General features: G+C 39.9%; 1 protein-coding gene across 1 annotated transcript; it reads right to left on the bottom strand.

The window, feature by feature from the left end:
• Nucleotides 1-213: 213 nt before the first annotated feature.
• LOC139730687 (ADP-dependent glucokinase-like) lies at nucleotides 214-27410 on the bottom strand. Its single transcript, XM_071641546.1, has 5 exons — nucleotides 26914-27410; nucleotides 9729-9919; nucleotides 3041-3137; nucleotides 1807-1943; nucleotides 214-981 (listed from the first exon to the last, which is right to left on the bottom strand). Exons 1-5 carry the CDS (start codon nucleotides 27249-27251, stop codon nucleotides 314-316), a joined length of 1431 nt encoding a protein of 476 aa, XP_071497647.1. The 5' UTR covers nucleotides 27252-27410; the 3' UTR covers nucleotides 214-313.

The raw sequence follows: 27410 nt of genomic DNA, 5'->3' as shown, positions 1-27410 counted from the left end.
TTGTAACTATAATGCTCTGAGAGCGGAAAGAAAGCAATGCTGAGCGAGTGCAATAAGGCAGTCACTGTATGTATAGCGGCCATAGCACACAATATTGCAATGTCTTGATTTCTGCACAGAGTAAAGAATCACAATTATGATATAGAAACTTGAGTGCAATGATTGCAGATGACAGTCAACAGATCAGTGATCAAACATAACATATGGCACAATAATGTTGAAAATAAGATGTCAAATAATATATCTTATTCACAAAAATACCTCAATCTGAATAAAGAGTTCACATTTGATGAGATGTTATTGCTCAAGTCCCCTAAATCTGCACAGACAGGCCAGCTGCTGAAATATTGTCCCCACCCCCTGCAGTTCGGTACACCTTGGTGCACACCAGGACGGGGGCCACACAAATTTCATAGTCTTCCTCCTTCCAACACGAAACGGGCCGATCCTCTTGAAACGGAATTTTGCGGCTGCCCTGTTCCCTCGATACGGAAAAGGAGTCGTCCATGATGATTCGCGAGCGGGCCATGTCCACTTCCGATGAGGCACAGACGTGGCGGTGTGCGGTCAATGACGCCTTCGCAGCAGCCGACATAGTGTTGCGCCAGATGGACCCATCCACAGTGAGGATGGCCTGAAAGGCTAGCGTGTGAACGTGAATGCGGGTGATGGGGCGCTGGCCAGGGGTGCGAGGGAACCCCTTGAGGGTGCTATAGACGGAGCGCATCTGGTCCAGGACGGTGGCAACACGAGGGTAGGGGTTCGAGACGAGGCTCATGTTTCCATAATTCAGGAGGCTGAAAAGGTTGGGTAACTCCTGCTCATTCATCCCAAGAGAGTCGGAGTAAAGAAAGATGTATTCCAGCAGCTCCTGCATCATCTCCTCCTCAGCAAAGGAGGCTAGCTCCAGGTGGACAGGGGTTGTAGCTGGGAGGCTTCGCAGCATGTCCTGCAGGAGTTGAAGCCTCTCTGGTCGTTCACCTGGAGGTTTGAAACAAGAGGTGCATGCTGGGTAAAGGGCTAAGGTGATGGAACAGCTACAGTGCACACAAGGTCAACAGTACATTCACCACTTTGTTTCATTCCCATAAGGCTGCGTTCACATAGAAGTATACTATTCGGGTATTCGGGCTCGTTTTTCGAGGGCACGCGAATAGCTTGAATCGAACGATAGGATTTTCTCACACCGGTTCACATAAGAGGGCACTATTCGAAAGTACGAATAGCTGCGAAAAGTATAGCAAAATGGGAATTGAGCTTGTTCGATTTTCTTGCAGCGTATACCGTCTCTCGTTTATGAAATAATGACACTTTGGGTCTGGATTTGCCCTTTAGCAAAAATAAGCATGTAGACTGACATTCTGATGCAGTTTAGAAATTGTTAATAAGATTTGCTGGGATGTAGGAGGAAGAAATCCTCACTGCATGGGATGGTGAGTTGACGGTACGGGCGGCGGTGTATTCGGTGCCCGAATACAGAATAGCGAATAGCGAATAGCGAATACTTCTATGTGAACGCAGCCTAACCCTACTAAACATTAAATCCCACTAAATTCATACACTATGCTCTCTTGGTCAACAGCACCATAGAATTGTCTTAATCGTGTTTACCTGACCTAGATGAATAAAATGATTACAGCACTTCCCCTGTGCTTCAGACAGACATAAAATTAACAACTAAAAAGAAAAATGTCACAATTTCATAGTTGTTTCTTTATAAAGTCCATAGTAGCACATAACTATGACCTGATTTGGTGCTCATGCTGAACTGACAAGAACAGAAACCTGGAAGAGAAAAATATGTACCTTTTTTGAAAGGAAAGTTGTCCATCATTTGCAGACCACCAAGTACCACAGCTTTTGGGTTAAATTTCAGTAGTTCTTCTTGGAATTCTTCAAGTCCTTCCAAGAAAGGATTATAAACATCACTGTGTATGATGAACCTAATAGACAGTTTTTGGGGAGAAATGGGAATAATAAAAAGAAAACAAGGGCAAGAAACATGGCAGCAGTTGCCCTAGGAAACAAACTTCATCAGTGCATCAGTGATTTATGAGATTCATAATGTGTACTCTGAACATCCAGGGTCACAATTTATGATGCTGCACATGTTTATATTCACAACAGGCATAAATCAGGGTTGAACATTTATAATAAGCACAGCAACAAGATATCCGTCAAAGGTGGGTGAACTGAGTCAACTGTTATGAGGATAGCACAGTTGTGCCATGGCAGAAAAACAGAAAGTGTGGTCTTCCGAATACTCAACATTTCTTCTTGAAAATGCAGAAATTAGCCCAAATCTCGAAGGAACATAGGTATTGCACACATCTGTTTTCTAACATGACAATGTGTTGATTAGGTGTGACATCAAAGCGTGAGTTTGTGATTAGCATCTTTTAGCAAATTCCACTGCAAGTTCTGCCCTACTTTAACAAATTTAGAGAAAATCAGACATAAGAGAATAGTGAGTGATTCATTACAGTTGGCCACAAAATAAGCAACGTATTCATACTTAGGAATTAATTGCATTTATAATGACATGGCCTCCTCATAACCATGTTCACATTGGTTAGCACAAACATCTTTATTAAATCTCATGTTTTTACAGGAATTCTAGAAGGAGTATTTAAATGTTTCTTACAAAATTGTTCCAGAAAAAAAGTGGAATGACTCAGCAATGAAGAATTTGTACAATACAGGACTTATATAACACTGAACGAATTATTTCCAGAGATACTGGTTTTTACACAAGAGAACTGGAGTGCTGTGAGGCCATGTGATTGTAATAACTAATAGCATTGTTTTGTGAAAATATGTTAAACTTCAGAATTCTGCAACTTCATCTGATTTTAACAAAACTTTCACCATTCTGTTTGACTTTATTTATACTCCCATTTTCAAAGCGATACGTGTAAGTGCAGAATTTCCCTTAAAATGAAAGTTGCCTAGATGTACCATGTGTGTCAAGGACTTTCAGAAAACCTAGGGATGCAGTAGATAGAATGTATCACACTCCTATCTCTTCAAAGCTGGTTACCTGTTAGCTCTTGGTGAGGTATATCTGCCAAATTTTTCTCCTGTCTTGTATTCCAAAATAAGATGTACATCATCCTCCTCCACCGGGTCACCTACAACTGTGAGTTGACCAAGATTGGAAAAAAGGACAAAGAAAATTGGGGTATCTATTGAGTATTAAAAAAGAGCATTAATTCACATGGTAACTGTCCCACTAATATTCCACCGCTACAACACATGATATCTTCAAACGTTCTCATGTCAAGCATTGGGCTGAAAGGACAAAGACACTTGCTCTTCTTGAGAAATGAAATCACTTCTGTCCCAAGTTACAATGAACATTGGAAATATCCTATTCACACCAGGCAATAGTGACGAGCACTGTCAATGCTTTTCTTTCAATAATGCTCACTTCTATATCAGGCACAGAATCCAATTACCGGTAGACAAAACCAAGAGTGCCCTGCATGGTGATACGTACATCACATGAGATTCCCTTCCATTCTATTAAACGTGATAAAATATCTTTATCTTTCTTAGGTTATTGCAGGCATAGTGACTACTAGGCAGTTTTCCTCACACTTCCAGCAGAAACTATAATTGATGGTAGACATCAAAATATACTTATTACAAAATTAATATATAACCTGTGAGGGTAAAGCAAAATCATAAAACAAGCCATCAGGCAAAGATACATGTAATACGGGAAGAAAAAAATTTCATATGCTTCTCAGAAAATGTTTGACATAGCATCAGGAAAACAGTGAGCACAACAAACACCATCCTATCTCACTTTGCACATTATCACATTGTTGGCTTAAAGTTTACAGTATTCTTGATTTCAGCCAGCGTCTGATTCTGTAACGCTTCTGTCTGCATTAGGTTTTTGTGACCTGAACAGGAATTCCGTTCCCGGAGTTAATAATCTGTCATTCTTTATCCCATGAATTATAGGCAGCTGTTCATGATCTCAACCCTGAGGGCTCCTGTCACCACCAGAGCGTATCTCACTTATATTTAACAATTATCGAGTGAAAGATTATCACCCCCTCACTCCCTTGAATATATCCCTCACTTAAGATCTACAGTTGTATACACTTTTGCAGAAAGGCCTCTTCTTAAAAGCTCTCTGTAGATATTTTACATCAATGCAGGAAACATTCTAACCCTACTCTCGCTATGCTTCTACTACACTGACATGTGACACCAAAATCCACTTTAAAATGCCATCAACAGGATCTGGCTTAGCCCATATCATGCAATCAATGCCATGGGGAAAAAAACTACGATAGGTCAGAAAAGACAATATCTCATGCGAAACAAGGCATCTAATCTCACAAAAGCTACCATAGATCATGACAGAGAGAGAAAGAGATAGAAAGAGAAGGGTTTCACACTTCTTTGTAGTAAAAAAAAACTACACACATTCAGAAATCATTTCAGTACTTCATCACTTTGAAAGCCAAGTTGAGTCACCTTTCTCCAAACACAGATCTTGTGCCATATTTAGTCGATCATGGTCTGAAGGTGTTTTCTAATCAAGTTTTGCTCAATTCTGGGCCCAATTACAGTCTGAGGGTCCGACTACTTAAACATGATTGCATGGAACTTTGCTTTCAATAGTGTTGTCGATAACAGAGTGAGGTGTGCACACAGTGTAAATACTATTGCATGTACAGTGTAAGTGTATCAAGAGGTCTATGCATATTTGAGTACATTGTATCCGATACAGGCTATGGAGTTTGTGCCATTAGCTGTCAGTATAAATTGGAATCAAGTCATTGCCTTGTCTGAACACTCTGTAACTTTCACACATTGTTAAGCATGTATTAGAATATGTACTTAGGCTCTACAAACGAGTTCTTTTCTATCAGTCTGAAACCCCAGAGAGATAGAGGAGGAGGAGATGGAGGAGGAGGAGGATGACAAGATGAGGGATGAGGGAGATTTACGTTGAGAGCATCTCTGACCCGAGATGTTTATCAGTAGGTGTCTGCTATTTCAGCTAGAGGAGGGCATCTGATGTGAGGTGTCAGTGTCAATACACACTGGCAGCTTAAGAAGATACTTATCTTTCTCTGGAAGACCTGAGGCAGTCCCAGGGGGAATCTGGTGGGAAGGGCAGGTATCTAAAGGGAAGAGCTATAGCTGGGTCACACCATGGAGGTATAAAAACACCTCTTTGGTCACACTGGTAATAGGTTCATGCTGAGCCCGCTAAACTTCAAGCTAGCTTGAAACTTGGCGTATTTTGATGAAAGTGGAGCCTATAGGAACATAAGGGCTGCAAGCTCAAAATAAGGACAGTGTGAATGCTCTAGCAGTTGACTAACTTTGCATTGTCATAGATGCTTGTCAACCTAAGACTTGCATATCTTAACTTGCATATCTTGCAAGTTAAGAAAACAAGGTGCAAGAGGTTAATGAGAGCACTGAATACACATACACACCTCTTGCTTGTTTATGTCCCAATCAGGAGTCTCACATGACCAAAAGACCCCCCCCCCCCCCCACACACCCCATCCCGAATGCTGTCAGTAAGAGGTGAGCGAGGGTTGACATGGACAACAAACTACCAATGACCAATGGAATAATGAATAAAAACAAATAAATATCAGAGGTTTAAACAAGCAAGGTGTGTTTGTGGTTTCGGACATTGGAAAACATAGCACTGCACTTCAAATTCACAGGCTTGTAATCAAAACTCTAGAATAAAGGGACACTTACTGGGCTACACACATCAAGAGGCTACTGACCACAAAACCCACTGAAATTTCATACAAAGGTTACTGGTATCAACAGCAGAGGGAGCTGATGACAGATGATTACCTCCGCCAAGGGAGGAGGTTATGCTTTTGTGACCGTTTGTTTGTTTGTTTGTCCATGTGCAAAATAACTCAAAAAGTTGCAAACGGATTTGGATGAAACTTGCAGGAAAGATTGAGAATGACACAAGAAAAGATGATAAAATTTTGGCAGTAATCCGGAAACTTTTGTGGATTTTATGAAGGATATTCGATATATTGGCAGATAGGGTCAATGAACTTGACCCTACCTTGGGAGTTCAAGCTGTGTATTTTTGAGGTTTTCATACGCACACTAAAGTGCGTGCTCTACTGCGAGGCACGTCACGCAGCTGAGGGTTGATGATGTAACAAAAGCCTTCAATATTTGGGAATTTGGATGATTTTTAGCATACCATACATACAGTGTATGGGTGAAAATCACTGATCTCTTATAGAAGAACAGGATTATTGGTGGAAATTAGTTGCTTGTCAGAGGTCTGCGCTCTCAGAGTGCTTTTCTAGTTCATTATGAATATCTGCTCAGACAGACCTAATGAGTAATTTGCATGGACATGCAAACTAGAAAGGCAAAGCACATTACTGATACCACTGTTTATCAAAGATGTTTGAGCCTCTCTTTGAAAAACCAAGACTTGAATTCAGATCTTTTTGTTTTCTTTTTCGTTGCCAGCTCACTCACATCTAGCAGGCAGAGAAGAAATATACTGTAACATTACACAACCTCCCATTTCCTCACCATTTCATGTAAAAGATGTTTGACACCCTGACAAGCACACACACCATGAAAAAAATAAATAACATTCAAACTGAGAGATCAAATGCCTGACAAGACCACCTCAACAACTGGATATAGATCTTGGGCATTTCCCATTGGCCAACATGCCACCGACTTGTTCAGAAAGAAACTAAGGCGACAGACTACCTAAACAAAGTGTCAACCCAGTGCAATCAAGGGATCCAAAAACTAATGAAATTGTGGTAAGGATTTCTCTCTCCCTCTCTCTCTCTCTCTCTCTACGGAGCTCTTCCACCTCATCAAATCCACATTTGCGCACTCTGCCCTTTATGCCACGTCAGAAGCCGTGGAGTGTTTCCGGCCCATCAATCTTCCGATATATTATTGCCCTGCACTTTCTCTTCTTCTCCCGCCTTTGATAAAATGCCAGCGACAGAAAGAGCCCGGCAAAGGGTAAAAATGCCAGGTAGAGAGTTTATAAGTGAAGCGCTTGTCTTAATCGCCCGCTGTTACCTCCTAATAGGAGGCAAATTCAGCTCCCATCAATTTGAAATTAGAGTCTGATTGGAAAGGGAGCATTCTGCTGCAGAGAGGTGCGGATCAAATGACTTTACGGAAGCACAAAAAAGTAAGAAAAGTCTGCTGGAATTCAGGAGCACAAAATGAAAGAGGCATCTGATGAGAAGACTTTAGAACCAAATGACGAATGGAAATGTAGCCTGCAAACTACAAACTTCAGAAGATATTTCATGGTTGGGCATGTCCAAATATGTAGGTACAGAGGAACGAATCAAATACACATGCCTCTGAATGTACTCTTTTGAAACTGTAATTGCTTGATTTCTATCAACTTCTTATTTTTTTTTACTGCTTCAAAATGTATGTCTTATTTCAAGCCCAGCAGCAGATTTGATATGAATTCATATGCTGTTTTTTAAAGATAATGCTAACATTACAAGAAGTGACCTAGAGAGGCATTTTAACTAAAACTTAGCACTACAGAGATCAATTTGGATGTCAAGCAAGATGAAAGCAATAAAACATGCTTTACATTTCAAGCAAATGTGCTTAATCAGAGTGATTTAATGCTGGGAATGAAAGATGTCCTAGCTGAAAAATGATTCTAAAGGCAACATTAGTTACAGGTTATCTTTTATACCATTTAATTATTACAGTGAGATACTACAGAGAGGCTTAGCATAGGTAACTGACCTAACTACTGCTTGGGAAATGATGACGATCTAAAATACTAGTACAACATATTCTCTATTGCAGCGCAGACCATGGCATATGTGATGGAATAGTATGACTATCATTCACACCTAAAAAATGAATGGCAGGACCTATCAAAATGCACAGCACATACTGCACTTTTTATTACTGTAAAATCCAACATTTGGTTTGAAAGTGGAGTCACCATTCTGAGAAAGTATGTGGCAGAGCCAATAATGCCAGACCACATTCAAATCCTACATATCATGAAAGTTTTTTTGTTTTTTTTTTGCCTTGCGATCATCAAAGGCATGACTGCTTGGTGAATGAGTAGAATGATACAACGTGAACTACTGTGTAATATGAACAAACTTTAGCAGAAGACAGTTCTGTAGCAAAACATATATATGACTTCAAAGAAATGCCACCATAATATGCATAATTGGCTCTGGTGTCTGCTGCATGTATCTATGGTTCCAAGACATTTGCTCCTGTGACAATTGCTCCCGTGATTGGCGTGAAATATCTGCATGCTAAGCCAAACATGAAACTTACCCACAAACATAATCCTACAGTTCTGGATTACTCTTTACGGGCATACACACGTACTGAGATTGCTCAATTTGAAACACGAAAAGCAAACTTGCCATCTGAATGGAAACTGGAATCGCTGAGGGTGATTTGAAACTTATTTACAATCATGTTTCAAATGACAATCCGGAGGTGTTTTTCAATCACGTTTCGCTATTGAGCAACGAGACTAGCGTGTGAACATAACTTAACTCCAATCGTGTTTTCGCGGATGAAGACTACAGTGAACTTCCAATCACTCCAGCAGAAAAACGGCTAAAGAGTGTTTGATGGGAACTTGGCAAGAAGCCAAACCTTCCCTCCTCGCTCTGAAATTCAAAAATAACACAATCTGCAAAGTAATTCCTGCGGTGTGAATGAAAATGATTTGAATCATAATTACAATCGTGTTTGTAATCGTGTTTCAAACTAAGCAAACTCGGTACGTGTACAAAGGCCCTTTGTAAAGTTGAATTCATTTAAGAATGTGAAAGGGGTCCATCACAACACACTCTGGAGGAAACTTCAGCAAATTACCACAATAAAGGCATTGAATAAAGGCAAAACCCAGCTGACTTTCGAAGATTTTCTTGGGAGGGAGAAAGGATTGTACCGAGGCGCCACCATAATTGCAGCTTCTCAGGCTAAGCTCCATTAGGTTTAGCAACAACCATAATGACATCTCAGTAAAAATGCATGAGCAATAAAAGGCAGTCCCTGGAAAATTCTTTATGTGGGTTGCCTAGCTTTTTGTTATCTTTCTTATTTTTTAACAGCTTCTTCTTCTATATTTCAAACAACTCTTTCGTCAACAGGGGATGACATTAATGGAAGGAAAGGCTGGAAAAATTTGGATTCTCTTTCTCTCTTTTCTCTTTCTTCAATTTGGCTAATATATTTGATGGAAAAGGGAAAGCGTACAAAACAAGACGACACCGATGATAATCCTGAAACACATCCCTTGGGGGAGTATGCTCTGGAAGAGAGTAGAACACAACAGAATAAATGCAAGCAAATAAGCTGACGCATGCGATGCCAACTAAAAGCTAGAGTTCCGGTTTCACTTCTGACATAAAAATGCACCATGAAGAGGACATGCGATTCTCATTACAAATTCTAATGATGAAAGAAAATTGATGCAGAATGATCATTACATTTTTCATCATCATCATCTTCAATAAATCAACCTCTTCCTCCCCTAAATCCTCCTCCTCTACCTCCTCCTCTTCCTCTCCTCATCCTTGTCATGCTCATTTAAAAAAAACAAAAAACAAACAAACAAAAACAAACAAAAACAAAAACAAAAACAAAAACAAAAGCAAAAAAACACTGTCATCAGCAACATCATCCTTAAAAATAACATGGGTCTTTTCATAGTACTGTACCTCTGACATGCTGGTGAAACTTTGTCAGGGTGTCGGGTGTGGCACGTCCGCCGAGCAGCACATCACACCCCTCAATGGCCAGCCTGTTAGCGATGACCGCCGCATTGCCTCCGACAGCCGACATGGCGCCAGGCTGCCTCTGGGCTAGCTTCACGGCACGACGAAAGACCTCTTTGTTGTGGACATACCGTCTGTATGTTGGGACAGGACAATAAACACAAGCAGTTATAAAGGGTGATGGTCACAATTTCTGGGCTGCCAACATTCACCAATCACGAGAAAGGAAGTAAAGTTTGTGTAATACACCTGTACATTCATCTCAATGGGCAAAAATAATTCCTGAATCACAGAGATTTTTTAATTTTCTTATTCAGACATGAAGAGATAATGATAATGAAGTATTCAGGAAGGCTCCTGCAGAATCAAGGAGACTTGGTAGCTCTGTTTTTTATTCTTCTATTTATTTATCTATCTATCCATTCATCTATCCATCTATCTATCAATATATCTATTTATCTATTTATTCACTTAATCATTTGTCTTATTTTCACAGGGTGGCTCCATGGGGGCCTTGCATAAACAAACTTTTTACAGGATATATTATACAAACTACTGTAAATACACAAATCAATCACTATCAGCAAAAGTGCATAATATAAATGCAGGATTTCACTATTAAGTCTTCAAAAGAAAAAAAAGATTGGTAATAATAAACAAACAAACAAACAAACAAACCAACAAACAAACAAACAAACAAACAACACACTCCACTGATTACTTCCAATGCCAGGGATTTATACAACAAATTATGAATCATTATAAAGCAGGTGATTCTCTTAAAATCCAAAATTAGCAGTGCATATTGATATTGGTATCTAAACTATCAGAGTCTCACAGTCATGACTGTGCGAGAGAGTGTTGGCTGAGGACATGGCACTGACAACGTACACTGAGTGCAAACACATGGCCCAAAAAGAGGCAGATAATACACTTGTAACTCAGTGTGAACATCTGGTTCATTTTGTATGTTAAAACTGGCTAACATTATAACAATCTTCAACTCGGTGTGATACATGTATATAATCTGTATGCATCATCATCATCATTATAATCATAAATGCATTCTGTTTTGGAAAACACACTAGGATGAGATTCATGCATTTCCCTGCTGCCCCCTGCAAGTCTACGATCAGATTACAATTCCCAAGGCTGAAACACTCAACTTGTTGATGATGATCATTAAACTATGTTTATCCTTTTTTTTCTCTCTCTCTCTCCTTTGGTACAGCGGACTTTCATTAAAAAACCAAGTCTTCGGGACCAGCTGTTTTCTTTTGTTATATCAAAATGGTTATATTATCATAATGGGAGTGCACAGTAACAACTCTTAGTTCACCAAAGCATTTCTGTTCTTTAATTTCTATACATTCTGCAGTGCTGTACCACACACCACAGATAAATAAAACAAGATTAAGATGACACCCAGTCAGATGCCGAGACACAAGATTGTCTGTACAATGTGTATACATGTACAAGTAAGGCAGTATAATTCATGATACTGGGGCAAGAGCAGTAAATGGCTGATCTGAAGCTATCTCAGACATTTTCAGCACGGCTACTTGGCAAGCTAATGGACTTTATGCCAATAATTCAGGCTACTATAAAATGAGACACCTGCGCACATGTGTGGTGGAGATAGCCACTTTTGTGGCAATTTATGACACACTTGGGAGTAATGTGTGTTCTATTTTGCATGATTGAAAGACAGAAAGTGATTGCATGGCTGCCATGGGGGATGCAATCAATTTAAAATCCTTATGGATCCATTCATTTTTCAACAGGGATTCTGAAAAGTATCCAGGCAACAGCAGCCACTACAGGTTGTTGATCCACATAGATCAAGGAACGTATTCATAATTGGTTTAAAAAAAACCAACATTATGAAGAATAAATTTTGTTTTACTTTATCAACTGGAAAATTACACACATATTTTAGCAAATAACAAAGCAAAAAGCTGAACGGGTAACTTTGACAAACTGGTTCAAAATTATATGAAGTGAGAGATGATTGCCACCAATTTGCATGCTAAAAAGTTGATAAAGGCAGACCAAATCTAAGGTTTACTGTCTTTCACAGCACTTTGTTATGAATGAGATGAACAGAATCAAAGTACAGTAATATGAAATGATGAGCAATATCTGAGAAGAGGTACAGAAGAAATAGTTTTGATTTATCTCTCAGTCATCTTGCATGCAGAGTTTTGTCCTTTCGCGGCCCTCAAAGTAGACATTTTGGTCAAATGACATGCATTGAATTCATGCACTAGGGACTCAGCCGAATTTGTCTTGGATGATGTGTAATGATATTACATCCTTGATACATCTAGAGTAGATCTATGAAGAGAAGCTATTGCTCACGAATGAAAAATATAATGAACCAAGCATTGAGGATGAAAAACATAATGAACAAAGCATTGAGGACTAATCCCAAGTATACTCGGGCAGGTGTCTATATGAAATGCGTGCTGAAGCAAAATCAGTTCGTCCTCAACGGGTTAAGCAGTCATTGCCTGAACCACATCGCCAGGCCACTTCTTCCCTGGTGTCCACTTCTTCCCTGGTGTCCACTGAATGCCATGTATTTGATAGATGACATGGTGACATTTGAAACAGAGTCATCACTGCCAAGATATTTGGTGATATTCACACCAGTCATTTAGTGCCGCACCTAAAGGCAAATAACCGGGAGCCATCCGTTTTGCCCCCATATAATTGGGCTATCTGCATGTATTACCACGACAAACTGAAATCAGAACACTTGTCCAGATTCTTGCCCATCTCCAAAATTTGCATCCAAATTGATGCCTGGGGTGTGAGGATGAGGTTCTCCCCCCTGCTTCCAAAAGAGAGATCACGAGAGAGATAGAGCAGGAGGAGGGGGAGGTGGAGAGCGGAACTGACGACGGCTGCCTGTCTGGCTCAACAATGTTATGGGCTTTTGTGGTGTCACAAGAGGGTGCAGACACATCTCCGCGGCAACACATCAGATGTGTTCATGCATCCAAAATGAGTTTCAGTCTGTCCTAAGCCTGCAGGACGAGGAGCGGAACTCTCAGCTGCAGGGGTTTTGTTAACTTTTATTTTGTGTTTTTGTGGGCAGCACTTGAATGGTCCTCGCGAGGTGAAACCAATAGTCTTTGCAGTATTACATTGGCAGCTCCATACCCCATGCATAGATGCCCTGCCTGTACAAATTTCTTATCCGTTTCTTTTTTCTTTTTTGCTTCCTGGCCTCCAGTCCAAAACCGGAGTTGTTGTTGCCTCAAATGGATAGTACAGTTTCAGCTGAGATGGGGTGTCAGGTTTCTAATGTTTTTTTCATGTTGACTTTTTGAGAAAGTGAAAAACCTTTCATGAAACATGGAAGAGGGTATAATTCTAAGAGGAATTCAACGTTTATTTGTTGACAATTGGTTTTGAAATGGCTGAGTTATCCAAAACAAAGCAATCCTACTAAAAGGTAGGACCCTGCTCTTAGTAAGATCGCTTTGTTTTACTTTATTTCTGGATATCTCAGCTATTCCAAACCCGATTTTCATCAAATAAACTAAAAATTCCTCTTAGAATTGTATGTTCTGGATCATTTCATAAAGTGGTTTCTAAGTATCTCACACAAAGTTAAAAGCTGAGTCCTCATCTCAACTACTACTATACCACCCCTTTAACAACAAGGCGAGAAAGTAGACTGCCTCAGTGATTAAACAGGAAATTCCATCCTGATATCATGTTGCTTTGTATCAAATCTACTAAATCTCACACCTATGGTGTGAGTCTCTCACCCTATTTCGCAGAATATGCGAACGTGGCTCGCCGTCAACCGAGTCGGGAATGCAAACGTGGCATACAAAGAGTTTAATAATGAGAAGCCCGCTTTTATGCAGATCTCAGCCATGTAAATTTTTTCCTTATTTGTTTTGAAGGCTAGAGTATACCTACATGGCTGAATCTTACAGCTATTTTCCTTTCTGAATAAATCATCCAAAGAGGTCTCCAAAAATTCTGCCAGCTGATGTCATGTCAGTCATACATGTACATTTCAGACTCATTCACTCTTGACTAAAATGCTAAAAATGTCTTGCAGGACCATATATCCGTAAAGAATAGATGAGAATTATGCAAGTAAAATTGTATTATATGAAAGTGTGTGCAAAACTGTTCTAATATCTAATTCCAAAATGAACAAGCTCAATGGGGGGGGGGGGGGGGGTCCTTTCCACCACACCCCCTTCAGTTGCTTTGCTAAATGGCAGTTTTTTTACTCCCAGCCAGTTGAGAAACTTGGCATTTCTGTTGCAAACAATATAATCATATAAGCAGATCAGTGAAAATTTGGGTAGAATTAAACACAAGAAGTTTATAATTGTAATAGTTTAGGGATCAAGACAAATTGGCAACTCTGTGTGATGTAGGTATTACATTGCATAGCTTTTCACTTAATTTGTACGCAAAAAGTCACCACTTTTCATCTTCTCCAGAGAACATTTTTCCACAGACCTTTTCTTGGTATGTAAAAAGAGTAATACATTTTTGCTTGTCTTCCTATAGCAAATACTTTCTGTCGGTGCCCAAATATTTGAGGGGGCGGGGTGGAAATTAGTGAAATTTTGTGAACAAACTGAATGAAGAATTGCTCATTTTCATGTGTTTGATTCTTATCATTGGGACATAAGGGTGATTTTCAGCATGCGTGCATGTGTGGAAGTTTGCTGCTTGGCAAAGTTCTGAGCTCTACCAGTGCTTTTCTAGTCTACGTTTAAATAGCAACACAATTATTCCAGAGAGTGTTTATGTAGTTTGCTAATGCAAATGCTGTGAAAAGCTGCTGACACAAATTACACTTGTAAAAAGTCCCCCTGCATTTGAACATACAAGTCTTATTGCTGCCAGCAGAATGACAAAATCGTGAATCTTCAGAGACTAGAATTTCTGCTGATGTAATACCCTGTGGGCAGATTAGTTCCCCATGATTGCATTTGACTGCACAGATCTGTTGGAGAAACCAATATTGAGTGCACACAATTGCAGAAAATTGCTCCACAATTTGTGTCCCGTAGGCATGGGTAGAACAAAACAGCATCACGAGTGCACAGCAAGAAAACAAAGCATCAGATTCCTTTGCAGCACATGTATCATCACCACTGTTATCTTCTGCCATAGGGTGCATTTATCAACTCTTTTTCTCGGCAGAAACAGGTTTTCCAAACGGCTTTCAGGGAATTTTTACGAGATGATAAACGCAAAGCTGTTTTGAAAGCCTTTCTGGAAAGCCTCTTCGAAAGCCACAAATTTGTGCTTTCCGAAACAGGTTTCCTAAACAGGTTTCCAGAAACCTGTTTCTAGAAGCCTTTTGAAGCGAGATAAACGCAAAGCTGTTTTGAAACGGCTTTGTATTGCAGTTACGAACCATGCACGCCTTATATGACCTCTTCTCCTCGGGTCGAATTGCGCAATGCAGCTGTGCAGTGACAGGCCAGTTATCGTGTTCGCGAAGAGTTGATAATCGCAACTATTTTGGAAGCCGTTTCTAAAGGGCTTTGGAAACGGCTTTTGAAAGCTGTTTAAACAGGGGAAAGATGATAAACGCAGCCATAGTCATGACAGCAACCACACACGTCTTTGTGTAAAGATAGGACAATGACTCTGTAAAAAGAGCTTCAATATCCATCTATATGCTCCTATCAAAAATTCAGTAATACAAGAGGAACAATAATTCTGATTCTAAGTTCAGGATCCTCATTTCATTGATTGCCACTGAAGACACAAATGATAAAGTTCTGAATCAAACAGACTTGGTAAAATGTTTGATACAGACTTTGTCTCTAAAATCTCATAAATGATAGTATGCCCACATCAGCGCCTTTTCATGTGAACCAGAAAGGCATTGTGATGAAGATAGTGTAGATGTCTTTTATATGTGTTCTGCGTTTATGATTCCCCTATAGAGGTAATCGGAATGAATTGCATATCATAACTGCACCTTTTTGAGTATCATGAATCAGAATTTTGATTTTTTTTGGGTGTTTATATAGATATATATCTAAGTGAGTCAGGCCGCAACCATGTCTTGCACTGATCACATTTCAAAATGCTGCTGATCATGGCCCCAAAAGTACTTAGCATAAACGCACCGCACCCTTAGATCACTGTTGATGCATCTATTCTCCACGGAGATGTAAGATTTATTTTTGAAAAAATCTAATGTCTAGATGCTTTTTGCCAGTAAGAACGTGAAACCACGAATGATGCTGTGGCTAGTAATTGTGAATTCCTCTGTAAAATCTATCCAACCCAGAGACTGATAATATTTCCTATAAAAGATGTGAGTTGCAACTGATCGACCATTGCTTATTTACGTCGATGTAGGGCAATTTGTCAATCAATTGAAATGAAAACATCTCGACAGAAGAATTTCATGAATTTGAAGAAAAGATATGAGTGTCTACATTGTTGCACAGCATCAATACATGGATGACACACAAGTTCAAGTGAATACATTAATATTATGAAGTTTAGATTTTATGGAAGCCCCCTCCCCCATGTTCATTTTGAACAGAAGTAAAACCCTCTCTTAAAAAGCACAACAAAATAAATACTGATTTCAGTCAAACAATTCAATTTTGCTACACTAAGGGTAACAAGTGACACAACTTTATTTTCAAATTTCCTGTGGCTGCTGTCTGTAAACCATGCCTCTATGCATGGTGATAAACTTTGTGAACAGTGAACTTCACATATTCTCACAGCTGGCAGATTAGAACACAAAACAAAGACAAACATTACGGTACTCTTCCAGAGGTGTTGTTCTTATTCTCTTTTGTTGTTGTGTGTATTTGAAGGTCCCCTCTCCTGCAATTGAATTTCACTTCCACTAAATTGAATCTTGCGTGGCACGAAAATTCAATATCACTCTTCAGAGACAGCAGGGGCCCCCTCAGACTGTTCTTATCCAACTCTTCCCTAACCCATCTACACTTTAATACAACCCCCCTCCCACCCCTTCCATCATCTCTGATTTGATTTTGTATGTGGCTGAAAAAAGAAGAAAGTTTCATGGTTGGGCAGAGACGCATTCTAGCACATTACTCCCGGAGTACTTGGTTCTCAGGGCAACGTGTCATATGGTGTAAACAGTGCATTCAATCAATAACACGCACAACATAATGCAAATATGATGAGGTACCAGTAATGCAGATCCCCCCCCCCCCCCACTCTGCTGGTTTAAACAGAAAAGGAGAAGGAACAAGCACAACGCTGAGATTGCAATTGCCAATTTGTGTCTGCCTCCCAGCTAGCAGCCAGGCTCAAGATATCCCCAGCTTGACATCTGCAAAGCTAAAAGAAAACCACATTAAAAAAAACAACAACAACAAACAAATAGAAATAGCTGTACAAGTTGGTAAAAGAGAAAGGAAGATCTGATGATGACTGCTAGAGCATCTCCTCTTAGATTGATAGCCAATCAATCATTCCTCCCTCCCCTTATGATTGGATCAGAAGAGAATTTTACATGTGTCTTCTCTTTCCAAGTCATCTTTGATGGCTCAAAATTGTTTTGCCTGTATTAATTCACCTCTTAATCTGCACCACCACCCTAAATGCACTCTTTTTCCAGTTGCATTTAATAGTTGTCAATATTTGTAGCCTTAGCGAGATTAGTAAGTAGTTTGAGTTCATGCCATCCTATTTTGGTTCGACTGTGATTGGAAGAAACGAGAGTGATGTGCCATCGGATGGGAATTCTTAAATTGATCTTGAACTGGTTTGGTGAAGCTGTGTGTCCAACACCTGTCACATTCCAGTCTTTGCTACTGAGCTGGTGTGCTACCTTCTGTGCGGTTTCATCTTTTGAACTCCAGTTAGCTTTTGCAGTCTCCATTACAGGTAGTGGACCTGCACTCAGGAAGAAGAGATGGGATTTATTATTTTTGCTAAATCTTCTAAATGTCTTCTTTTTCGTATTCTTCTTCTTTTATGGTATATGTATTTTCAATCTGATTGCTTTATTGTAAAGTGCCTTGAGAATGAAAAAAAAAAATGGGGCTGTAGAAATTGTATGTATTATCATTATATTATAAATGGTCATTGGCCCGTTGCATAAAAGTTACAATTATGGTAACTTTGCCATCCAATGGTAACTACCATGGCAACAGTACTCATCAGCCAATCAAAATCAAGAATTCCATGGAAGTTACCATTGGATGGCAAAGTTACCATAATTGTAACTTTTATGCAACGGGCCCCTGGTCTTCAGCTTCACACTCAAGTCACAAATTTTTTGCTGTACTGTAGGTAGAGTTTTAACAGCCAGATAGCAGTCTATCACAGGCAGCACTTTCTGGTGCTGGCAGATATCAACAGCAATTACTGCCTGCAAATTTAATTGATTCCCGTCCATTTGCCTTCATTGGATTTAGATTGAAACAAACTGATGCTAATGAACAAGTCTGTCCGGCTGGCATATGATGCTAGCTTTAGAAGCTTCCATGTACCACAGCAATCAATGCAGCAATGCATGGAGACTCTGGCTACAAAGGCTTGAAAAGTTCATTTCTCATAATCATACATACATTGCCGGTACCAGTACTCTGATCACTGAAAGGACTCACATCAGTTTTTGTTGTTGTTGTTGTTGTTGTTGTTGTTGTTGTTTTGCATGAGAAATACAACAAATTCATGTGTTTGCATCATACACCAAATAAGATTACACTGAAAATGGAGGTACAGTGTATTAGAACTAAAGTGAAACAAGCAGATTTATGAAACATGAAAGATGTAGAATCTGTGGCTTATTTCATATTTTGGGGGGCACATGTGTCTACAGATAAATTGCAGTATTTACAGGTCTGGGACCAGTTTTGTGTGCATGTATTTTATTTGTTGCTGGTATTCTTTTAGTTTTAAAATTTTACTACCACTGCACTCTAAATGGGTCAGGGATTCATTTCAAGCTTACTTTAATGCAGTATCCACTGAAGTTGACAAGGATCTTTAGAAATCAAAGTTAGGAATAATGATGAACGACTTTGGCTGAGGTATGCTTTCCTCACTTATCATAATTATTAAACACTCCTAGGACATCAAGAGTTGCATGTTTGCCTGACTGGGCCATGGTGTTTGTGACACTGCTGCTGTGTGCACTTGTTTTCACATTTGCACTTCTTGGTCAGCAAGAAGATTCATGTCAGTATCTGAGCACTCCTCGACTCCAAACAAATTTATACAGGTACACTTTCATGGGACATGACTAAAAACAAGCTCTTCTCAAAGTCTGAAACCCCTTGTTGTCTTGATAGTCATCACAGAATCATTCTAGTGGCAGTCACATACAAAAAGATTGAAAGGCTTAGCCATGGACTTTGGAAATGTATTTCTCTACGGTGCTCTGAAGCAACCACAAAAGACTTTGAGCTTCCAAGGTCACAGATAGCTGCTGGCACCACAATGAAATATAAGTATAATGGCTGTAGTGCAGGCCTTCACTTGACAAGGCCTTTCTATGAAGTTCAGTATTCTTCTGTTTGATTGCTGCAGGTAATAGGGTAATTCCATGAAGTTGGGGCAGTGTCCATGTAGCATCGTGATATTTGAAAAATACATTTCAGCGTAACTCAATATTAATTATGCTATACATTTATTGTTTGTAGGCTTTACATTTGCATTGAGGCCACACATTTTCCTGGAAATTTTGTGCCACTCAGACTCAATTTTGATGAAGTTATTAAACAATATGTAACGGTGTCCTGTAGCACCGTGACGTGTCCATGTAGCATCGTGAAATTTTAACATTTGGTCCTAAGAGACAAATTATGGCAATTAGCTTGACCAAAATTTGATGCAATATGCATATTTACTAGATTAGTCAGATAGCTAAATATCTCAAATTTCCTGTACACAGTTTTAATTTTAAAAGAAAATTACAAAATGTATCACGATGCTACGCGGTGTCCTTTTTTGTTACATTTGGTGGACACCGTGTAGCATAGTGACACATTGTGGAAAATAGAGTTAAGATATTTAGCTATCTGACTAATCTAGTAATTATGCATATTATATCAAATTTTGGTCAAGCTAATTGCATTAATTTGTCTTTTAGGACCAGATTTTAACTTTCACGATGCTACATGGACAAGTCACGATGCTACAGGACACCGTTACATTTTTTAAAAATAACTTCATCAAAATTGAGTCTGAATGGCACAAAATTTCCAGGAAAATGTATGGTCTCAATACAAATGTAAAGCCTATAAAGAATATATGTATAGCATAATTAGTATTGAGTTATGCTAAAATGTAACACTTTGTGCCCCAACTTCACGGAATTACCCAATAATTGTCTTAATACCATCTGTGTCAACAAGATATTCAACTTGACATAGAGGACATTTCTTAATGGTACAGTTAGGGTTCAGTTATTGGAACATGAAAATGTCTTGAACAATCCAGAAGCACACTTTGCATTCCTGAAGTATAAACTTTGTAATAACCAAGGAGGTACATCGTACTAGGCTCGCCTAATACCTCCTTGGTATAACTTTAGATCTTGAAAAACATTATCTGCTCCATATGTGTATCTTTCCCTCCTGACCTGCTAGAAATTCACACACTTCACCAAGGGAGGTCCCTGCTTCACCCCTACTTTAATGGCAAACATCTACCCAATGACAACTTCATACACCAAATTTTCTGTGCCACTGAAACTCAAAGCTCACCTGATGCCAAGCACTACACACGCATGACTGACTGCTCTAAAATTAAACCTGAAAAAGAAAAGACAGCTTTTTGCTGACTCACTGTCACAATTAAAACACCCCCTACAATACCACGACCCAGAGTACTTGTTCTGAATCCCTCTTATCTAAAGAACTTGTCTTTTTTATCGTGGCCCTTGGTCACAGATGCTGCACTAACTGCAAAGAAGAGAGATGCTCTTAAAACAGAAACCAAAGGAATGGTATAGTATTGGTGGAGATGAGGATTGGGCTTTTAACTTTTTGTGAGATACCAAGAAAGCACTTATGAAATAATACAGAGCATACCATTCTAACAGGAATTTAAAGTTGATCAAATGAAAATCAGTTTTGGAATGGCTGAGGCATCCAAAAACACAGCAAAACAAAGCGACACTAATAAAAAGTGGGTCCCACCTTTTATAAGGATTGCTCTGTTTTGGATATCTCAGCCATTTCAAACCCAATTTTCATCAAATAAATGTTGAATCCCTCTTGGGATTACATGCTCTTTCATATTTCAAATGAGGTTTCTCATTATCTCACCACAAAATGTTAGAAACTTGAAGTTGGGTCTCAACCATCATTTCTTCTCCACAAATGAGAAACAAGATTGTCTCCATGGATTTTCAGGTCGGCTATGTGTCTGTCTCTCCTGCAGATAAAGTCCGTAACCTTGGGGTCTACTTTGACCAGTCTATGAGGATGGATAGGCATGTTTTGCAGGTATGCCAGACCGCTTACTTCCAGCTTTGTAGCATCGCAGCTATTGGAGGTCTCTCCTTACAAGGACGGCAGCAGAAAGCATCATTTATTCACTCATAACATCAAGACTGGATTTTTGTAACAGTCTTCTAGCTGGCCTTCCATCTGCAACCTTGAACAGACTTCAAGCAGTACAGAATGCAGCAGCATGCTTGCTCACCGGGCTGAGGAAGTATGATCACATCACCCCTGTCCTGGCTGAGCTGCATTGGCTTCCCATCAAGAACAGAATTGATTTCAAGATCTTACTGCTCACTTTTAAGGCCATTCCTGGTCTGGCCCCAGGATACCTGTCTTCCCTAATCCAGTGACGGCAGCCTTGCCCTGGCCTTCGTTCACCTGGCCTTACTCTCCAGGTGCCCATCACACATCTCAAGGGATACGGAGACCGGGCATTTTCCTCTATTGCTCCTCGCCTATGGAACTCCCATCTTTCCTCCATGAAATTGACAAACTGGATCACTTCAGAGCCTCACTCAAAACTCACATTTTTCACCGGACATTCATTGCTAACTGTCTTGAAGGAGTCTGTGCCTTTGAATGTTTCTATAACAGATATATGGTGCCATACAAATGCTGTGGATCATCATCATCATCAACCAAAACTATCCCTCTAACGCTAGCACTCAAGCTCATCACTGGCTAACACTGGATGAAAGAGAGGGCTGGTAATAAACTCTTGTTTTAGAGTGAAGATTTTGTAAGTCTGCCTGGTTTACAGTAAATGAAAAATATTTAGAGTGATCTGTAACACCAAAATGTGTCAATATCAAACAAATGAAAACAAAAATAAGTATAATGAAATGGTATTTTGCAGTAAATATTTTGTCTTTCTGGTTTATAGTGACCAAAAAATATATAGTATGATTTGTGATACCAGTGTGTCAGTATGGAAAAAAAAAGAAAAACAACAACAACGCCACCACAATGGTATTTCCAAAAATAAGCCTAATACCAAAAATCTACACCTCACTGTTCACACATGAATTTGTATTATCACAGTGTGTATCTGCCACCCACAAGAACACAAAAAAGAATAAATCTTAGTAACCATGTCCATGGCAACTTGTTTTGATACTAAAGCTACCCTTTTTAGATAATTTACATTAAATGTTCTTCTTTTGGCACATTATGGTCTTTGCCAAATTATGTACATGTACAAGCCATGCACATAAATACTATACTGATCAACATGTTCCTTCACAACCTGCTTCACAATGACTTTGGAATACAAAGCCATTTCTTTGAAATGCCAAATAACACAGAGCAAACACAAAACACTCCACAATGAAAAAACAAACAAACAAAAACCCCCAAAACCCTGGACCAAACCCTAGGTTCCGTGAATATGAAGCTGACCCTACACAGCCAGAGCATTGATCTGTATTGTTACTGCTTGAGTACACAGCTTGTATTGACCGCTCCAAATCTAACCATGGCAGAAACATGTGACCAGCATGCCCACGTGTGATGCTCTCTCATAATGCGTCTGAAATCAAGAAAATGAAGCTGTTGGGGTTTTCTTCTTCTTTTCTTTTTTCAGATGCCAACAAGACATAATGTACATGTATTCAACCTAAAGTGGTTCAACATTTTTTAACCTCTTTGGAGTTTCATCTGTTGTATAAATGCTTATAATGTTAATATCAGGTAGCACAATGGTAAGGTATTTTTCATGACTGATTTTCTTGACACCACTGGTTAACTTGTGTGCAAATTTGTCTCCAATGGTATGTCAATCAATACCTTACAACACCTTTTTTTTTATTGTTGCTAGATTACAATATGAAACAGCACAGTTACAGTTGTATATTGTTTGTGTATGGGAAAATTCTTCAGAAAGTTTAATTTGATTTAAAAAAAAACACTTATATGCTAGTAAAGATCTCGAAATTCATTACTTCAAGACTTGCATGAAGGACTCAACACTTCATACAATTCTACAGAACAACTTCAAGAGAAACAACAAGCTAAAATTATCTTCACTAAGCATTTATCATTGTCTCACCAAGAAAAGGTCACGTTTGCCTCCGCAGTCAGAATAGCTGATTGTTTAAGATGGAATGTCTGGGCTGAGATATTTCAATTAAAGGGATTGCAGCCCCTGGAGAGCTAATTACTATGCAGCATTTTACCTGTTCCAGACATTTTCCATCCCACGCACATTACTGTTACTGTCGAAGAAATGCTTGCCCCAGGTTGTGATCATGCCTGTGACATTAAAGGCTGGTAAAAGGCTGGATATCACACAATCAGATTTTTTCCTTCTTTTTTTTTTTCTTTGCTTGTTGGAGGTGGGATGCTAAAGGTATGAATAAACTTTTGTTTATGTTATGGAAAATTTGCCAAAAAAAAAAAAAAGGGATAGAAAAAGGCATGAAGATTCTCAGTAAAGCTTTCCATTAGCAATACCAGCATGCTCCATCAAATATGAAAATAAATCATAGTATTGTCCCTACCATGAAATTAAAAGTTTTTTTTTTCTTCAGATTAACGATAAGCCACAGAAGCAACAATGAAATACTGTAAAAGTGGAAATTTTCGCGCATTTTGTGCAACCAGAAATTAGCACAAAAATAATAGCACGCTAATATTTTTGCATGCCATGTTCCCGTACTTGCACTGCCTTGATTCTGCGGTATTAAAAACAAGTGAAACTCTTCTTGCTGGGTCGAGCAGGTAAAAATGGTTGCGTGAAAATATCTACTTTCGCAGTATACATTTTTCCCGTCGTAATAACGTTTGCTATGGAATAACATACGTAAACATTCAGGTAAGAGATAGAGGGAGCAAGGTGACTGGACAATCCAAGCTGCCTCCCTTTCTTGTGCCATCATTATAGTTCACCTCCTGTATGACTTTTCATGAACACTTAGATGAATTCTCGACAATCAAACCTTTAATTTTGATTGTTTCATGCTACATAACTGCCCATGTAACATCCTTCTTCTTCTTCTTCTTCCGATAAAGTGCTGCCCTCAAATGGTCGAGGATGAACGCACTGCGAGAACATGCGCATACGCCGCACCGGGGCAACAGAAATTTGAAATCAGGTGAAAAATATTTACAGGTGCAAGTAAAAATCTCTGGATGAAGAGTTACATCCTACAGAGTTCCCTCAGCGCAGTTTTGAAGGCGATGAGGGATGGGTATGTGGCAGGATCAACAGGCAGGCTGTTCCAGTCCCGGATGGTGCGTGGGAAGAATGAGTTGGCATACGCTGTAGTATTGGTGTGGGGGATAGTGAATCGGGAACAGTGTCCTCTGGTAGATGTTGAGAGCTGGGTCAGGTAAGTCTGCCAATGGATGTCAACCAAGTGATGTCTGATCTTATACATCATCAGCAGACGATTTTGGGAGCGACGTTCCTGCAGTGGAGGCCACTTGAGATGATCGAGCATGGCTGTGACGCTGCTAGATCTTTCGAAGTCGCCCGTGACAAATCGAGCTGCACTTCTCTGAACCTGCTCAAGCTTGTGTATGTTCCGTTGTGTGTGCGGATCCCATGAAGTCGCTGCGTATTCGACAGTTGGTCGGATGAATGTTGTGTAGACAGCTTCTTTGACTTTTTGGCTGCTATGACGTAGGTTGCGTGAGAAGAAGGCTCGAGTACCATTAGCTTTCTTGGTGACGGTATCCACATGATTGTTGAAATTCAATCTTGAATCGATATGGACACCCAGGTATTTGGTTGAGCGGACAACTTGTAGTACATGGTCATGAATGGTGTAGGAGGCAGAAACGGGATTCCTCTTGTTGGTGACCTGCAAGACCTGACACTTGGTAGCATTAAATCGCATCAGCCATTTCGCTTCCCATTCTTGAACTGCATCTAAGTCCCTCTGCAAGCGGGTTGAGTCAGCAGGTGAAGAAATGTGCCTGTAAACCACACTATCATCAGCGTATAGTCTGACAGATGAACTTGAGATGCAGTCCGGCAGGTCGTTGATGAAGATGAGGAAGAGCAGGGGGCCCAAGACACTTCCTTGTGGGACTCCCGATGTAACAGGGGATTCCCTGCTCTCCTGGCCATCAACAAGAACAGATTGTGTGCGTGAGTGGAGGAAATCAGATATCCAATCTGCTGTTTTACCACAGATTCCATAGTGCTGGACCTTCTCCATGAGATATCGATGGGAGACTTTATCGAAGGCCTTCTCATAATCGAGAAGGACCACATCAATTTGTGACTTCATGTCTAAACCCTTGGCAAGGTCATCCAGCATGCAGATGAGTTGTGTTTCGCACGATCTCAGTTTGCGGAAACCATGCTGGGCATCCGAAATGATGTTGTTGTCAGTCAGGTGACGGATTACAGCACAGTGAAATATGTGTTCACACAGCTTACACAGTACGGATGTTAGAGAAATGGGTCTGTAGTTTGCAGCATCAGAGCGACTTCCTTTCTTGAACAATGGAACGATCTGAGCCTTCTTCCACTGTGAAGGCACTTTTCCTTGGCTGATAGAAGCTTGGAAAAGTAAAGTCACTGCTGGTGCAATCTCCACGGCTGCTTGTTTCAGAAGCATAGTTGGTATCCCATCAGGACCTGAGGCAGTGAAGGACTTGAGATTTTTCAAAAGCTTGATCACTCCGTTTTCACTGACTTGGATGTTTCCTTCTTACACTATGATAAAGATTGATGCTACTATTTCAACATTAAAATGATATAGGCCTACATGTGTAAATAAACAATTAAAAAAAGAGATTCCTGATTGAAAAAACAAAACAAATACTTAATCACAGATATTTGTCAATGAGAGAGAATGGGTAAAACTTTTTGATGCACTGTAATTCTGACTCTTAGATATCATACGTATAAATGAATGATTTTGTGTCATGAATTTTGCAAATTGTTAATTTAAGAAGACCCAGGTGTGTATCAAAATAAGTAAAAAGTGCAGAGGGCCGTGGGGTTGTAAACCACTCACAATTATTGCCACATCACACATGATGCACGGTGTCTTTCTTGATGGGGTGTTTTGTACCTATTGACACTGCAAATTTTGAGGGAGTGGCTATTATGTTGATAATCTAAAAACTTTAGGAATGACAGAATTAATTTCACACACAAGGCTTGCGGTCAAGGAAACAGTGTAAATGCCAGTTTAGCTATTAAACAGAAAATCTACTGGAACAACAAAACCTAGGGTACTGCAGCAGTACAGCTACATGTCTAGAACAGCCCATCCGCCCTCTCAAAGAGAGAGAATAAATTTATATATCCAAATGTAGAGAGCTGGACCAGGAAATAAACTTGCTCATTGAGTAATTTAAACATGCACGCAGACATCATGCACACTCAGCTATCTATTGTCTCTGATATGTAGGCCTGCAAATACAAAATTAGCACTGCAGAGTAGATGTGGTGAAAGAAATCCAACAGCTAAAAACAGTGTGCAATGACTTCTCTGTAAGAATTTCTCTTGGTAGGCACCAAAAACAACAGACTTGACCTTGACCGGAGCCCGCCCGCAGAGCTCGAGGCGCGAGGGGAATCTTAAAATTTGTGGTGCATGAATGCCGTGTGTGGCTGCAGAGCCAGTGCAGAGATTGCTATCGCTCGTGGACTGCACTTGACGTTGTCGTTGGGATTGAAAACATTAGTCATTACGTCAGCATTTCGTACTTACTCAGAAGCAGCTCCGTGTGAGAAGAAGTAAGCAAAAATCTCGGCTAGATCTTTGGAAGACCGAATCTCATCGACGTGTCTTGCTTCTGGAGGTGGTTCTTCACCCATCTGATGAAATAGATCCACCCCTCTAGCGAAGGCGTCGCGACAGAGGCTGAAGCCGACAGCTACCCGTGCTCGAGGGTGGAGATTCACCTTCTCCTCAGCTCGTAGCAGGTTGTTAAGAACAATTTGCAGTCGCTTCGAGAGCTCATCATCGTTGTTCCGTTTATATAGAACTGCAAACAAGATAATGGCAATAGACAGAATACTGCCAAATGTTAACAACGTACGGGCCATTTCTCATACAACTTCGCCTCTCTAGGCAGTGTTCTGTGATGGTGGGGCCTGGAGATCGGACACTAACACACCGTACTGCCGCGGACCACCGGGGATGCGTCGATGATTGTGGGGTACGGTACCGGGTGGTTCGCTCCCTAGCTGCTCTCTCGAGTTGCC

Source organism: Diadema antillarum, unplaced genomic scaffold (genome assembly GCF_040938485.1).
Source record: "Diadema antillarum isolate AM-2024a unplaced genomic scaffold, OU_Dant_1.0 seq00000326_RagTag, whole genome shotgun sequence".
Taxonomy (NCBI): domain Eukaryota; kingdom Metazoa; phylum Echinodermata; class Echinoidea; order Diadematoida; family Diadematidae; genus Diadema; species Diadema antillarum.
Note: the sequence above shows the minus strand (reverse complement) of the source record. Positions and strands in the feature narration are given on the sequence as shown.

Coding starts and splice junctions, on each gene's coding strand:
- LOC139730687 (XM_071641546.1), bottom strand. CDS start 27,251: ATGGCCCGTACGTTGTTAACATTTGGCAGTATTCTGTCTATTGCCATT. Junction 3,138..9,728: donor GTTTCACCAGCATGTCAGAG/GTACAGTACTAT, acceptor GTCAACTCACAG/TTGTAGGTGACCCGGTGGAG. Junction 1,944..3,040: donor ACCTCACCAAGAGCTAACAG/GTAACCAGCTTT, acceptor ACTGTCTATTAG/GTTCATCATACACAGTGATG.